The sequence below is a fragment of the Xyrauchen texanus genome, chromosome 1, assembly GCF_025860055.1.
Source record: "Xyrauchen texanus isolate HMW12.3.18 chromosome 1, RBS_HiC_50CHRs, whole genome shotgun sequence".
Lineage (NCBI taxonomy): Eukaryota > Metazoa > Chordata > Actinopteri > Cypriniformes > Catostomidae > Xyrauchen > Xyrauchen texanus.
The window spans coordinates 31443410-31461031 of NC_068276.1; the positions used below are offsets into that span (position 1 = coordinate 31443410).

At 39.9% G+C, this 17622-nt stretch overlaps 1 protein-coding gene across 1 annotated transcript in view; it reads left to right on the plus strand.

Moving 5' to 3' along the window:
- Positions 1-298: 298 nt before the first annotated feature.
- The window catches only part of LOC127645162 (DNA-binding protein RFX7-like), a 58893-nt gene continuing 41569 nt past the window's right edge, over positions 299-17622 (plus strand). Inside the window, exon 1 of the mRNA XM_052128793.1 lies at positions 299-636. Within this exon, the coding sequence (XP_051984753.1) occupies positions 521-636 (116 nt within the window). The 5' untranslated portion in view covers positions 299-520. The remainder of the gene's footprint in view (positions 637-17622) is intronic.

Here is a 17622-nt window from a genome sequence, read left to right on the forward strand (position 1 = left end):
TAATATATATATTTATATATATATATATTGAAAGAAAAAATAGCAGAGATACTTCTGTCCAAAAGTCATTTATAAAATCACAGTCAACAAACGAGCTACAGTGTCTAGATTCGAAATACAGCCTGTACACAGACACGAGTGACGATGGCAAACTCTTTGCACGGTTGCAGCTCCCTCGTGTGCTTTTCCGCTGATGGCACAGTGCGCATGCGCAGTCCTATGAGCTTCCCCAGCTGTCGACAGAGAGCTAGTAGATAGTGTCTGAACCTGCTGCAGCTCCAAGTGTTGCCCTGCGCCAGTGTCTGGTTGCATCTGATGCACATGTTGGGATAGTGTCCTCAACTGCAGCCACAGACCATGAACTGCAATCGTTGTCTATTAGAGCCGATTCCAATTTGTCCGTGAAGTCAAGAGGCGATGATCGTGATGTTCTTTTTCCGGGGGAAAGCTCTATTTTCGAGGTTCAGGTTAAGGCCTACTTGTTAGATCCCCATCCTCGTCCCTTCTGAATCGTATCGTGATGGCTGAATATCAGCAGCAGTCTGGTACTGGAGTTGGGGCACTTCCTTCAGTGGTTCAAGGATTACAAGGGGCTGAAGCGAATGCACTGCAGCTCAGAATAAAGAATTCAGTCTGGTAAGCGCTGTCGGCAATATTGGCCAGTGAGTGAATAGTGCTGGATATGTGTGGGTTAATGGGATCGAAAACTCGCCATCCTAATTAGTTCGTTCAGTGTTTCTATTATAAACGGTCATTCGTTTCTATTTGACAAAGACTCATGGTTAAGTTAACTCAGCCCATAGTATGTTTTTATTGTATTTAACAACTTTTATTGTATTTTTGTATACTATAATTGAGCTATTTTCCACCGAACAGATCATTTTAAGGTAAAGTATCTCCGATAGGTTACTCTATTTTTTTATGTGTTGGCTGACATGAATTTTGTATTTATTGTGTATCGCCAATGAACTGCTGTTTTGTGTTCTTGTCAAGTGTTCTATTCAATGCGTTTGTGTCATGTATGGGCCATAGATTGCTCGCGCTCTCAACAGACTGTGTGCGCGCTAACCGGTTCTGTAGCGCGAGAGATGGTAAACAACACAGCCACGCGCATTTAAACGGCCAGTGTGTATGTGTGTGCAAAGGCACGCGCTCTTTAAAGCCACCATTGCATTCAACAAATCTACTATTCCATCCTCTCGTTTTTTTGCTTATTTTGTTTCAGTGATCCCAGATTTGAACTGAATTACAGACTATGCATTAAAATACTGTTATTGAGGATTAAGAAACGTAGCTATGCCTCATGATATTTTACTTAATACAGTAGCAGCGCACATGCATTTGAAATACAAAACTATCCACAAAATAGAACTTTCTTTCAATATTGTCTTTGGTCAGTAGTTTTGTGTTGAATTGATCATTGTTGTTGCACGTTACTCGTCATTGCTATTAGCAGCGAATAAACCGCTGACACGATTATTTTGCAGCCTCCATCCCCATTACCACCACCCTTGTTTATGCACGTTGAGACATGCTCTCAACGACATGCATCTGCAGCGGCGGTTATTCTGTACGTCCACTCTTGTTGTAGATTCGTTTAGGTTTTATGTACAGTTGGATTTTCATGGTCTGAAATTTGTTCTGTTTTTAAAAAGAACAGTTATTTTTCCAACGAAAATCAATTTTCTTTGTGCTTTCAGGGCGGACAGCCATCCCAAGACTTATGCATGTGGCGATATGCCAAGTATGATGATAAACAGCCAGACAATAGGCCTAACCTTTCGTTTTACCTCTTTGGCAGATGCATCTTCAATATTGTCAATATATCAATCTCAAGAAAAATGTGTTTTATATAGATAATCATATAAAGTGCAGAATTGTTTCTGTGAGGATGTTTAGTTAAAGATGCACATTGAGATATGTTGAACTTGTAATGCACATGTAATAAGCTGTGTTTATAAAAATAAATAAATTGAATTAATACAATATTTTTATTTAAATAGAAATATAGAATTTGTTTTAATGACACCTCGAGCATATTCCTTTAAAATAAATAAAAATGTGCTTTAAATTCCTTAAGTCACTTTGAAGTAGGCCTATCTGTACAAACCGTGTTAATTGGCACTTCACAGCTTCCATATTATTTAATATATTGAGTATACACTGATGAGCCAAAACATTATGACCAATTACAGGTGAAGCAGATCACACTGATCATCTCCTAACAAGGTCACATGCCAAGGTCTGGGTAGCTTAGATTGCAAGCGAACAATCAGTTCTCGTCAACGTGTTGAATGCAGGAGTAAAGTCCTGAGCGACTTTGACAACGGCCAAATTGTTATGGCCAGATGACTGGGTCAGAGCATCTCTGTAATGGCAAGGCTTGTTGGGTGCTCTCGTTCAGCAGTGGTGAGTACCTACCAACCAAAGAGTGACAAACCGTAAACCGGCAACAGGGTTTTGAGTGCCTACGGCTCATCAATGCGCGAGGGCAACGATGGTCTACTGTGGCACAAATCACAGAAAATTTTAATGATGTTATGACAGGGATGTGTCACAACACGCAGTGTATTCCACATCTCTGTTATGCTAATTCCAGCATACAGACCGCTCGTCAGACGCACTAAACCGCTCCAGAAGCAGGTAAAAACCTGGCCAGCAGGAGCCATCTCTGCTCTTCAGCACTGTTTTGAGTGTACTGACTGGCACATGTTCAGGGAGGCTGCAACATATGGTGACTCTACCAACTTCGAGGAATACACAGCATCAGTGACCAGCTACATCAGCAAGTGCATTGATGATATCACCTGCTCCAAGACCATCACCACACGCTCCAACCAGAAGCCGTGGATGACTGCGGAGGTGTGTGCGCTGCTGAGGACCCGATACTCTGCCTTCAGAGCAGGCGAAAAGGCTGCCCTAAGAACATAGAGGGCCAAACTGTCCCGGACCATCAGAGAGGCAAAGCACGCACACGCCCAGAGAATCCACAGTCACTTCCAGGACAGCTGCGACACGCGGCACATGTGGCAGGGCATCCAGGCCATCACCAACTACAGGACAACATCAGTTGCCTGTGACAAAGATGCGTCCCTTCCAGATGCGCTGAACAACTTCTACGCTAGGTTTGAAGCACAGAATGACGTGGTGGCGAGGAAGACCAACCCTCCTCCCAACGACGAGGTGCTCTGTTTTACCACGGCTGATGTGAGGAAAACTCTATGTAGAGTCAACCCACGGAAGGCTGCTGGACCAGAAAACATTCCTCGCAGAGTGCTCAGAGGATGTGCAGACCAGCTGGCAGATGTTCTTACCGACATCTTCAACATCTCTCTGAGCAGCGCCGTCGTTCTAATGTGCTTCAAGTCCCCATGCCAAAGAAGTCTTCAGTGTCCTGCCTCAACGACTACCGTCCCGTCGCACTTACACCCATCATCATGAAGTGCTTCGAGAGGCTCGTCATGAGGCACATTATGACCCAGCTGCCCCCCCTCACTAGACCCACTGCAGTTTGCGTATCGTCCAAACCGCTCAACAGACGACACCATTGCCACCACCCTTCATCAGGCCCTCATCCACCTAGATAAAAAGGACTCATACGTTCGAATGCTGTTCATAGACGTCAGCTCAGCATTCAACACAATCATTCCTCAGCACCTGATTGGAAAGCTGAACCTGCTGGGCCTGGACACCTCCCTCTGCAACTGGATCCTGGACTTCCTGACTGGGAGACCACAGTCAGTCCGGATCGGGAACAGCATCTCCACCACCACCACACTGAGCACTGGGGCCCCCCCAGGGCTGTATGCTCAGTCCACTGCTGTTCACTCTGCTGACTCACGACTGTGCAGCAATGCACAGCTCGAACCACATTATTAAGTTCGCCGATGACATGACCGTGGTCTGTCTCATCAGCAAAAACGATGAGTCAGCATGCAGAGAGGAGGTGCAGCGACTAACGAACTGATGTAGAGCCAACAACCTGTCTCTGAATGTGGACAAAACAAAAGAGATAGTTGTTGACTTTAGGAGAGCACAGAGTAACCGCTCTCCGCTGAACATCGACAGCTCCTCTGTGGAGATCATCAAGAGCACCAAATTCCTTGCTGTTCACCTGGCGGAGAACCTCACGTGGTCCCTCAACACCAGCTCTATTACCAAGAAAGCCCAGCAGCGTCTCTACTTTCTTCGAAGGCTGAGGAACATCTCCCACCCCCATCCTCAATACATTCTATAGAGGGACTATTGAGGGCATCCTGAGCAGCTGCATCACTGCCTGGTTTGGGACTTTCGGACCACAAAGCCCTGCAGAGGTTAGTGTGGATAGCTGAGAAGATCATTGGGGTCTCTCTTCCCTCCATCTTAGACATTTACAAAAAACACTGCATCCACAAAGCAACCAGCATTGTGGATGAACCCACACACCCCTCACACTAACTCTCACCCTCCTGTTGTCTGGCAAGTGGTACCGAAGCAATTATTATTGTCACTTTATACCTGGCTGCTACCTCAATAACTGATATGTGCATAGAACACTATCTCATAGTATGTTATGTTTACATTTGGCAATTTTACTAACTGTCATCTTTTTGTACTACTGTGTACTGGTCGGCGCTGCACTGTCTCTCACTGTGCCGATTGTCCTGTTAATTTATTGTACTGTCCCATACTTTTTGCACACGTTTGCATGTGCACTTTATATAGGTAAGTTATTTAGTCTGTGTAGTCTCGTGTAGTTCTGTGTTTGTCCTATGTTGTTTTATGTAGCACCATGGTCCTGGAGGAACGTTGTTTCACTGTGTACTGTACTAACTGTATATGGTTGAATGACAATAAAAACCACTTGACTTGACCCTGCTGTGTATTGGGCTTTGTAGCCGCAGACCGGTCAGAGAGCCTATGGTGACCCCTGTCCACTGTCGAAAGTGCCTACAATGGGCATGCAAGCATCGGAGCTGGACCATGGAGCAGTGGAAGAATGGTACGATGAGTCCAGTTTTCTTTTACATCACATGAACCACCGTGCACGTGTGCCATTTACCTGGGGAAGTGATGGCAACAGGATGCACTGTGGGAAGACAACAGTGCCGGTGGAGGGAGAGTGATGCTCTGGGCAATGTTCTGCTGGGATACCCTGGGCCCGGCCATTCATGTGGATTAGGTTAAAGTTTTAGGTTAGGAAGGTACGTTTTATTTATTAAAACGTGTCAATCAAAGAAACTGCTGTCAAATGTGTAATGAAGCACTTAATTTTGTTTTTGCAAACAATTTTCCATGGTCACAATGTTCATGACACCAGGCTGGTTAAGTGCTTTTGCACAGCTATTATTGATTTACCATGGGAGTGGACATGCAGATGCCCTTCACTTCACTGAGCAGCTCTAAAGGTTAGCACCGTCAGTGTGAGAGCTGATACCCTGATCTTTATTTGGCATGGTGGTTTGCACACATGTTGCAGGGTCTGTGGAAGAGGACAGGGCACTGGTTTTGGCGAGCCTTGTGGAAAAGAAACTGGGATCTACCAATTGTAACTTCAACTACAACAATCTTTGTTATTAATGGGAATGACTCATCATGGTGGAGAAATTAGATTAATTATAGTGTATAAATACAGCTTATTATGAAATTGAAGTAGGCAATTATCCAACATTAAAGGGATACTCCAGGATGTAGCATTAAGCTTTGTATCAGTAGAAAACCAGTAGTATTTTCGAATTACCCTGCTTCCCCCCCTCATATCCCCATGATATGAGAGAAAATTTTATTTTTAGTCTGGAAAAAATCCTCCGATGACGCAAAAATCGTCATTTTGCGTCATCAGAGGATTTTTGGGACAGGGGCTTTAGACTACAGCAAGTATTAGTAGCTAGTTCCGCATGTTTTCACCACACCCATATGAGGCGGGATCTTACTCATAGAATGTAAAGATAGTGTCAGCATCTTTAAGCTAAGCTAACAGGCTCTTGCTCTGTAAAACTTTGTATAATAGTCTAATCACGATGGCGGAAGAAAGTTTTGAAGTAATGACAGATGGGGATTTCGAAGATCTTTTGTGTGAATCGGATGCTCGCGGCTACCTATACGAGCCGCAATACAGCGACGAACAGTTGCGGGAGATGGAGGAACAAGAGGCGGCCGGAGCAGCTGCTGCAGCCGGGGAGCAAGACCTGCTTGGCGGTCAGGAGGAAGAGCCCGGCCAGACTCGAGCTGGGGCGAACTGGTGGTGTCAGTGCTCTCGCTGTGCGTCTATGCAAACAGATAGAGAGTCCTATTGCTGTCGCGAATTTCAGCGATGCCATTTTCTTCTGCATGAGATCGCTGAATCCGCTGATGAAACTGCACCGCTAGCATGTGTAACTGAGCACCCAAGTTTTGTACCACACATGGACAGGGGGGTCCTGGAAACTTATTTCAGGATCCCAAAGATAAATTGGAAACGCCAGCCAAAGCCTGCAGGGACAAATGGACGGCTTAGTGTAAAGTGAGTATTTGTTTTGTATTTCTTTTTGTTACTAAGACGTAATGTACAGAGTTTGGACACCCGGCATAATCGTGGTTTGGGAGTGGCCTCGTAAGTGCGGCAAAGCAAGTGCATTCTGGGAGTTGTTGTCTTTCAGCTACATGAGTAAAAAATACATTTTTTGCCTTTTCTCAGTCTAGAATGCTTCAAATTCAAAAATAATTTCACATTTCTACTACATAAATGACCACTATTAAATACACATTCATCTTCCCACAGCTGGAGTATCCCTTTAAGCAGTGTTATTTCTTGACAAATGACTACAAGAATTACACCCAGTAAGAGGAAATAATTGTATTTACTTTGGCGACACCAAGCAAGTGGGTCATTTTAGAGAGATCTGAAAGAAACCGACTTTCTGTGCAATATTGTGATGTATCTCTGTGGTGTTGTGGCTTTATATATTAGGTGTTTTCACTTGGTCAACGCCAGCTTTGTGAGTTAATTTTAGGTTAACATCAGACTTTAAGTACATGAACGAAGAGTTCATTATAGGGGGTTGAATTTGGCCCCTCTTTTTCTCATGGCTGTTCATAAGTATGTGTGTACAGAACATGCACATTGATGTTTTTAAATCTTTGAAGGGCAATGGAATCAAATTGGGAGGAGAGAAAGAGACAGTGGTGATAATCAACTTCAAAGAGAATTGAAAATGAGCCATAACACCCCTGGCAAAGAGCCCAGCTGTTTTCACCAAGCTGCAGTCTCTGAAAACTGCTCACAACCGCTCTCTTGGCATTGCTTGACAACAATTTTAGTCCAATGCTTGAACAAGAGAAGGAGCTGTGTCAGTGGTTTTGCCACATTAATTTGCATTAGGCCTGTTAATAGAGTACCAATTTTAGTTACACTTTTGGTATTCTAAAATATTAAATATTCTAAATATACAGGGTGTCCGCGGGGTTTTAAAAAGTATTAAAAAGTGATAAATCAAAAGTGTCAAATTTAAGGCCATTAAAACTGTTAAATGTGGTCTCAGAGGTATTATTTTTTCCAAATTAGGTATTATTTTTTTCAGACTATCAGGTGTCCTAATTCTGATTGAAATTATATCTACGTTCGCATTATTTCTTTTAAATATGGGCTTTAGCATATCTCCGCACATAATCAAAGATCTTTCGTCTCCGTCTCAACTTATGTTTGACGCTGACGTCATATTCAGTGGTCGTTCGGCATCATCTCAGAACACTGCGCGCTCAGCAGAAGTGGCTGGCTTACGTTTTATTTAAGACTTGCTTCAAGGGATATCTTCAACGACTGGACAACCATCGTCGTCTTCATGGGCAAATGCAAGTTTTCTGGTAGCTGGGTGAACAACCCAGCGTTTAAGGACTGGCTCAGGTCTGTAGTAGGGAATAACAGGCAGGCTTATTGTTCGGTGTGTAAAAAAAACATCAATGTCAACTGGATGGGAGCTAACGCACTTCGGTCGCATATGCAATCCACTAAACATAAAAATGGAATGCGTTCTCGGAGAGAGCAGTTAATTCTACCAATCTCAGCTGTCTGTGCGGCTGCACCTCCACCACCAGTGTCACTATGGCCTACTGGCCAACGCTACGGCTCTAACAACGTCTGACCTCCGGGTGGCCATGGGCGCCACACCAACACTGCGCGCGGAGGCTCTGTGGTGTCTGAACACTGCAGTTAAACACCACTCATTGAACTCCAATGAAGGAATTTCGGAGCTGTTTAAAGAAATGTTTCCCGACTCTGACATCGCGAAGTCATTCACGTGTGGTAAAGACAAAACCGGGTACATCATCAGATTTGGATTAGCATCGTTCTTCAAAAAACAGCTTGTTGATGGGATCAACAAGGCTGGGCCATTCGTTTTGATGTTTGATGAGAGCCTCAATCAGGCGTCAAAGAAAAAACAGCTTGACATCCATGTTCGATACTGGGAGGATGACCGTGTCCAATCCAGATACTTTGGATCTCAGTTTTTGGGACATGGAAGGGCCGAAGATTTGTTGCATCACATAAAGGTAAGTTATTTTTTATATAGCCCTACTTACGCTCTATCCTGTGATCACTCATTTGAAGAGTTATTTATTCACAAAGATTTTGTATATTATAGGATGATGTTGGCTAATTTACTGTTGGTTACACAAAATAATAAAATTGGCCAAAGTCCTGCAGTTACTTGAATGAAACATGTAGGCCCACCTGCATTTATTGACCTGTGGGGTATAGCTCAAGGTACAAAGAAAATTATGTTTTTAGTATTTTGTTAAATTCAACAACTTATCACAGTTATGTAAGGGATAATGTATAGCAGGCGGTTGTTATAACGAATGCTACCACCCGACAGGATGACTAGGAGCCCGAGCGGAGGGATCTTAATCAGCCTGAAGGGGTGGTATTCGCTATAACGACCGCCTCGCTATACATTATCCCGCTTATTACATGGCTACCTACCAAATAAATCAATAATTTGACTCAAAATATTGATTTAAAAAGCTGTTTATTGATTTAAAAACGATTGTTTTGCTTCCGCTAAAGAAAATAGTCCGTTCCGTCTCTGAACTGCGTCCATGGCAACGCTCTGTTTTTCATGGCAACGCTCTGTTATACTAAGCAGCGTCTGTTATCAAGAAATAACAGACCGCATTCTACATTGGAATTCTACCAAGCCATGTAATAAAGAAATGTAATATTTGGCTCAGGTTTTGTTGTTGGAAAAAAAACACTAAATAATTTAATTGCTGAATTACCAATTATTAATTGAAATCAAATGTGTATGCAGTAATGCTTCTCCTTAACCAACCTTTGTGAATGTTGAGATCTATTTGAGATCCTGTTGAGATTCTGCCAGAGCGTTTTACTTCTTTCACATGGACAAGCCACCATGGAGAGGGGCTTCTCCATTAACAAGGAGGTGGAAACCTGTAACCTTCTAGGTGAATCCTTGGAGGCACTGAGGTTAATCTGTGACATGTCAGTAGCTGTGGTGGTGTCCTCAAGGTGCCTTTAACCAAGGAACTGCTGGCTTCTGCGGCCTCAGCAAGGTCCCATTACAGGCTTTACCTGGAGCAAGAGCGTAAAAAGAGGGAGAGTGATACTCAAACACAGAAAAGGAAGGCTGCAGAGGACGAACTACAGGAGCTCAAGCAGCAACGCAGAGTCCTGGATGAAGTCTGTGCCATCCTTGAAAATGATGCCAACAAATTGGCCGAGGAGGCAGAGGGGAAAGCTGGGTCAAAAATGGCCCAGCTAATCACCAAATCAAACACACTTAGAAGGAGACACAAGGAGAAAAAAGAGGAACTGGTCAAAATGGACAAAACTATTGAGGAAAAGGCCATGAAATTAAGGCACTTTCCATAGGATTTTATGCCCACAAGTTCATATTAGGGCTATAGCACAAGTGCAAACAATAGTTCACCAGTTCATGTAGTGGATGCCAGTTTGTGAATCAGCAACAGTTCATAGAAGATGCCAGTTTGTAATGCATCAACTTGCAGTGAATGCCAGCCAGTGTGCTGGAACTATCCATTCTCTCCATTGCACATTTTATGTAGTTTGTTTTATTTTTATTTACTAAGTGAAATAAATATGTGCAATATGTTGTCAACATCAGTCTCTAAATCTATTCTTTTTTGTATGTTATATATGTCAAAATCTGTGTAAATAATAGAAAGGTCGCTGATTAACACTTGCAATTCAGTGTCGTGATGGTTTTAAAAAAAATTTCTGAAGGTAGTAAAAAAGGTATTAAAAAGTAGTAAATTTAACTTAAGGATTGCTGTATATACCCTGATATACTACTCAATATATCAATACTCAAATATTTGCTGAATATATTTAGTAGGGCTGCACGTTGTGGAGAAAAATACAAGTATTTAGGTAATGCAATATTCAATATGCAATGAGATAATCCTATGAATATGTCATTGGAACATTGGAACTCCCACCACCCAAATATACTGAAGTATATTGGCAGAATTTTTTTTATTATATCCTAGATATCACAATCATGTCTGTTCCAAATTGCATGGAGACTGCGTATAATCTAAACGGTTTTACCATTTGCTGCATATCCGCAAATGTGACGCATTCCCATCATTTCAGTCAGAAGGTGTTTTTGGATAAACGCTATATCAGTTCTCCAGACTAAAAAAAATGACTAAGGAACCATTGGTCCATAATCTAGAACATTAAGGAGCCAAATGGCTGTTTTAGTTGCCAAATCACAGAATTTCTTGATTTAGATTGCTGTTCGGAAAAGCAGAAGAAAAGGATGACATCTGATAAGCCATTCATCAGAGGTTTAATAAAAAGTATAAACAGTTGAGAAGATGAGTTTGCATTCCCTTTTGTCTCAGAAATGTTCACACCCCTTTCATAATTTATACAAATATTAGAGATAAAATATTTTTTATTTAATACTGCTCTTCACAATCTACATTACAGATAATTACATATAGTATGCATATAGAAGTTTGTCTTCTTTAGCATCAATGAATGTTTGCACCTTGTGAAATAGTTGTGAACAAGTCCCTCAATTGTCCCAAGTGTCAAAAGCTTGATCTCATATATATCGCAGGGTTGGTTTGATTTCCGGCCCACTTGACTCCTTGGGGAAGACACTGAACACCAAGTTTTTCTCAATGGCAGTCTAGCACCTTGCATGGCAGCTCTGCCGTCATTGGTGTATGAGTGTGTGTGTGTGTTAATGGGAGAAGGGGACACAGTGTAAAGTGCTTTGGTAACCGCTAAGGTTAAAAAGGCGCTATATAAGTGCAGAACATATACAAGAGTGCAAATTGAACGAAAGCAGTTTATTGTGCTACTCAAATTCCAATCAATAAAGAAAAAAGTAGTACACAATATGGGACTTTTGATTATAAAGAAAGCACAAATTATGCATAGGACTCTTATTTTAAAATGGTTGCACTCCCAGTGGTGAGCTCACTGAGAAAGTGAATCTGATTCAAACTGCTAACCTGAGCTCCTGAGTTTAAACCCTCAGTTATTTTCTGGTGATTAATTAAAAAGATCCAGTTCAAAGGAATATGTTGGTCACGACTCTCTCGCGCTAGATTTGTCATTGTTGCGTGAAGTGCCGTGAGCTTGTCAGAAACAGAACTGGTGAAGAGTAGCTCGAGACACACTGGTGTGCGCTCTATAGATGTATTCAGTAACTCACAAGATGATATCTGACGAACTGGTGACTACATTTTAAAGTTGCAATAAATTATTTTGGTTGCATTTGTGACCATTTTAGTCGCAGTCTGGAGCCATGTATATTAGTCTCAGCTTTGACATGAAGAAAATTAATGGGGAATATCTAATGCTTTGGATGCTCATGCCTATGCACACTGCACACACATACACCATGTGGCAATCGTTCGCCCAGTCTATTCTCAGCAGCCTGTGTCACCATAAACATTACTTTTTAAAGTATCATCGCAAGCCCTTGCGATATGCATATTGCGATACGTAAAACAGAGATATTTCGCTAAATGTGATAAATCCTTAGGTATGTAAATCAAGGTAGGGCAAGGTGATATGGCAAAAAATTGTATCACAATTTTTTTTTTTCATATCGTTCGATAATAATATTTATCCCGATATAATTTCATACCATTAATGGGTTAAAAAAATGCAATCTACAGTTGAAGTCAGATATACCTTAGCCAAATACATTTAAACTCAGTTTTTCACAAGTCCTGACATTTATCCGTAGACAACAGTGCCTGTCTTAGTTCAGTTAGGATCACTATTTTAAGAATGTGTAATGTCAGGATAATAGTAGAGAGAATTACTTATTTCAGCTTTTATTTATTTCATCACATTTTCAGTGGGCCAGAAGTTTATATACACTTTGTTAGTGTTTGGTATCACTGCCTTTAAATTGTTTAACTTGGGTCAAACATTTTGGGTAGCCTTTCACAAGCTTCTCACAATAAGTTGCTGGAATTTTGGCCCATTCCTCCAGACAGAACTGGTGTAGCTGAGTAAGGTTTGTCGGCCTCCTTGCTTTTTCAGTTCTGCCCACAAAATGTTTTCTATCGGATTGAGGTCAGGGCTTTGTGATGGCCACTCTAATACCTTGACTTTGTTGTCCTTAAACCATTTTGCCACAACTTTGGAGCTATGCTTGGGGTCATTGTCCATTTGGAAGACCCATTTGCGACAAACTTTAACTTCCTGGCTGATGTCTTTAGTGTTTGCGTCAATATTTCCACATAATTTTTCTTGCTCATGATGTCATCTATTTTGTAAAGTGCACCAGTTCCTCCTGTAGCAAAGCACCCCCACAAAATGATGCTGCCACCCCCATGCTTCACGGTTGGGATGGTGTTCTTTGACTTGCAAGCCTCACCCTTTTTTCTCCAAACATAACGATGGCCATTATGACCAAAAAGTTAAATTTTTGTTTCATCAGACCAGAGTAAATTTCTCCAAAAAGTAAGATCTTTGTCCCCATGTGCACTTGCAAACTGTAGTCTGGCTTTATTATAGAGGTTTTTAAGCAATGGCTTCTTCCTTGCTGAGCAGCCTTTCAGGTTATGTCGTTATAGGACTTGTTTTACTGTGGATATAGATACTTGTCTACCTGTTTCCTCTTGCATCTTCTTTGCTGTTGTTCTGGGATTGATTTGCACTTTTTGCACCAAACTCTGTTCCTCTCTAGGAGACAGAATGCATCTCCTTCCTGAGCAGTATTATGGCTGCGTGGTCCCATGGTGTTTATACTTGTGTACTAATGTTTGTTCAGATGAAGGTGGTAACTTCAGGCATTTGTAAATTGCTCTCAAGTATGAACCAGACTTGTCCACACTCTTTTTTCTGAGGTCTTGGCTGAGGCACAGAGTTTGAAGGTATGTCTTAAAATAAATTGACATAAGGCTTGACATAATTTTCTGGAATTTTCTAAGCTGCTTAAAGTCACAGTTAACTCATTGATTGTAAACTTATGACCAACTGGAATTGTGAAATAGTCAATTTAAATTGGTGCCCGACTGATTGGCACCAATCGGCCGGACAATATTATCGGCCGATACTAGCCTTTCACAGATATATCGGTATCAACGTTTTCCGATATGCACAGATATTATTATTTTTTTTAGAACACATAATGCAGAAAACAATGCTTGGGGTGATTTAACATTGTTGACATAATGTAGTTTGTCCAGCATAATGTAGTTTGTCGTGCTCCGACTCCATTGTTTACAGAGCTGAGCTGCTGGTGGTTCTGTAGGCAGTGCGGAGGTAAACAGAGTCTTCATTGTAAGTTGCTAACAAGTTTGTGAAATACATACTGGAAAGTTAATAAACAATGACCCCATAATTTTCTCTTTTCAATATAACTAATATAATGTTAACCCTGTCCCTGACAACCATGTAACTCATGTTTATCACATCTGTTTGATGTATTAGCCAGCTATAGTTTGTCAGTGCTGTCAGAAACATAGCAGATTGAAAGTTCCGCATCAGAGCATCTTTTTGCAACTCAGTTGACAACGGTGCTGTGGTGGACTGTGTCTAAGTTGATTTCATGCTAGGTTGTTACCTGTTGGTGAGACGCAATGCTGGAAAGTAAATAAACAACGTCCATCTTTTTTCTCTCCATGTCAATGAGCTTATAGCTAACTAGCTAACCACGTAGCTACTTTCATAGCTTGTCAGCTGAGTGGAAACTAATGTGTAAACATGTATTCACCAAATCTTTTTGTTCAGGATTCACAGTTTGGTACCCCATTCAACCAAACAACTCCAGTCATTGTATTTATAAAATGTAATATTTAAAAGTCTGGTTTCCACCATTGAAAGTTTCCCATGAACTTGTACAGCAGAATACAGTGTAACACCTCTGCCACTGTTTATCTCTTGACTCAGCAGATGTAAATGTTTCTTGTTTTACATCCTGCCATAATTGACTGGCATTATTATGAGTCAGCATTTGACTGATTCTAAACAGTACTACTGATGTTTATTTAGCTATTTATTTAATTTGAATTTATTCTTTATTTAAATGATTAGCGATTGTCTGATACTAAACAAACAATACTGATTTATGTTTAGCTATAATTTCAATTAGTTCTTTATTAAACTGATACTGAACATAAAGTACTGATGTGTTTAAACAATTTATTGTATTTTTATTTATTCTTTATTTTCTCAGTGTTAATTTCTAGAATTGATTGACAACATATAATAATAATAATAATAATAATGTAAAATACGCTTTAATAAAATTATTTAATAAAGCAGCCTGCTGAGTACCTTTGCATAGATATATTGGTGCAAAATCAGTGACCAATCCACATAGAAAAGGTCAGTTTTCTTTCCAATTCAACTATGACTATGGCCACCATATCGGTAATCAGTGAATTTCCCATATAAAATCGGTATCGGTCTCAAAAATACCATATTGGTTGGGCTCTAATTAAAAGTTAAACAATCTGTCTGTAAACAATTGTTGGAAAAATTACTTGTGTCATGCACAAAGTAGATGTCCTAAATGCCAAAACTATAGTTTGCTAATATGAAATCTGTGGAGTTGTTAAAAATTTTATTTTAATGACTTCAACCTAAGTGTATGTAAATTTTGACTTCAAATGTACATGTTTGTTAGACATTCATGAATTAATGTAAACATAACTTGTTTGTTTACAAGTAAAAACCAGAGGGTAAGCTGCATTTAAAGTATACTCAATTCAGAATTTAAACCTACATGTGTGTGTGACCTCTTTTTGATAACATTTCACCAATTTTATTCTCATTGCTGGTTAGCCTGCAAATATTTCCTGACAGGCTGATTTCATGACTTTGATCCAGTTAGCTAGTTATGTGTATAACATTTCCAAACTGTTTGTGTTTTAGCGACACCTGATCCGATCATCTAGATGCAGAACATAAGCTTAATATAGACAATTACTCAAAAGATAATCATCAATACTGACATTTTTTTCCTGATAAATTTCGATATCGTTTTATTGACCAGCCCTGTGGCTCAGGGGCCTGCGATCGACATTACAACAATGTGCTTATTTTACACAATCAGTTACATTGAGCACACCAATACGCTGATTACTCTCTAAAATCAGCTTTTTTAAACATTTCAAATGTGAAATAATCACATTATTGTCTGTTTTTGACGTCAAACCGTGAAGAGGCATGCACTCAACATATGCGCACATCGAAAGAGCCGGTGTGAACGCCAGTTAAAGTGTTTACATGCCACACGAAATTGGCAAAAATCTACCTGTGTTAATCGGTTTATTTTTATGCCGTTTATGACCGTACACCAATAAAGGAACGGCATTTAATATGCTTGCATAACCACACGCATTGTTGGCTTATTAAGTGGAATTGGTGTAAGAATGTGCATGTAAATGCTCATTTATTATGTCATAAATGCAACGAAAATATAATTTTAATATGTCATTGTGCTCTTTGAAAAGTGCAAAACCTCACGATATCGAGGGAAGCCCGATTTAATCAGAGTGTGATCAGCTCTGCGCTATCCTGTCAATGGAGCTCTGTGCACGGCGGTGTCCCACAAGACATTAGAAGCATATATAGTGCTTATTAAGTGTATATCATAAGGTTGTCTCATCGCATGACGGAAGTGCACGTGGACATGGCTGGCATTAAAACGTTAAAATAAAGATGCATCTTAAAAAAATATACATCAATGTTTACGTATTGAATCTATGACATAGCACCTTTGGTTATTTGATAGATCCAGATCAGTGGATTTTTACACCCCTATATATCATGCAGCCATAATATTTAGCAAATTAGTTATATATCTGTGGTGTTTCCTCTCTGTGTTTCTGTGATTTACTAAGACGGTCTTAGGTTTTGCTTTGCATGTAATTTTACACTTGCACACAGATGAAAGACAAGAATAGATGCAAGAGAAAAAGAAACTTGGATCATGTTTCTTGTCACTATAAACATAAGCACACACACACGCGCGCGCACACACACACACACACCATCACGGTTCTGCAAAAAGTACAGTAGAAAATAACACATTGTGAAATCTATTCCAACAACCAACATGATTATGTTGTGTTTTATATAACATATATGATCTATGTAAAATGACATTTTTGTACAAATTATTTGTAATTTATATATAAAAATGCATAAACATTTCTGAAAAAATAACAGGCATTTAAATAAAATACATATGTCACTTTCTAAAATCATGTTTTAGGAAATCATGTTTACTATGTTGTTTGTCTTGTGGCTATACTTTTGAAATAATTAGCCCCCATTCTCTTCCATTGTAAGTGCCTCACTGTTACCTCAATTTTTGCTGCTTCTATTTTTAAGAGGAGGGACAAGTCAAAATTTATTTTTATGTTAATCAACATTATGCCACAAATGCTGTTGTTTGAACTTGTATTCAACCCAGAATACTCCTTTTAACTTCAAAAATATAAATCAAATAATAAAATAGGGAGTGATTTCCTTTTAAGGGTTCAAAAAACTTCTGAATGACATGAAAAATAATGTTTTAAATATTAAAATATTTCTAAATATGTAAAATGTCTTTAGTAATATGACTTTAGTTTTGGTCAATTTGACATTTACACTGTTGCTTTTGGAACTCATAAAAAATGTAATTGATTTTATTTTAGTAAAAAAATATGATCAAAATATTATATAATTTTTATATATTATATTATGTTATATTAAATTATGTAGTAGTCAAATATTTCTGTCCTAATTACGTCACTTTCACACGTTATTTTAATGCTCTTAGATTAAACCTATAAGCCCTTTTTTCTAATGAAGCAAAACCTTTGAAATTTCATTTCATCCTTTTATCACTCCACTGAACTGGAGTAAACTTGTGTCACAGCCTGTCACTAACACTACGTGTATCAACCCGAAATGACCAGGGATATTTTCCATCACATGATCATGAAATACAAGTGAAACTGGACTATCAAAGTTTATCTTTGTTTGTTTATATTTTCGCGGGAGTTTGGCGCGAGCTTCTGCTGACGGCGTGCACATTAGACCGCTTGATAAGAATTTCACTTGCTCTTCCAGACGGGAGCCGCTCTGGTTGACACCTGCGGTGCGGCTCAGTGAGTGACTCTTCGAGTTCAACTGAATGACACACAAAT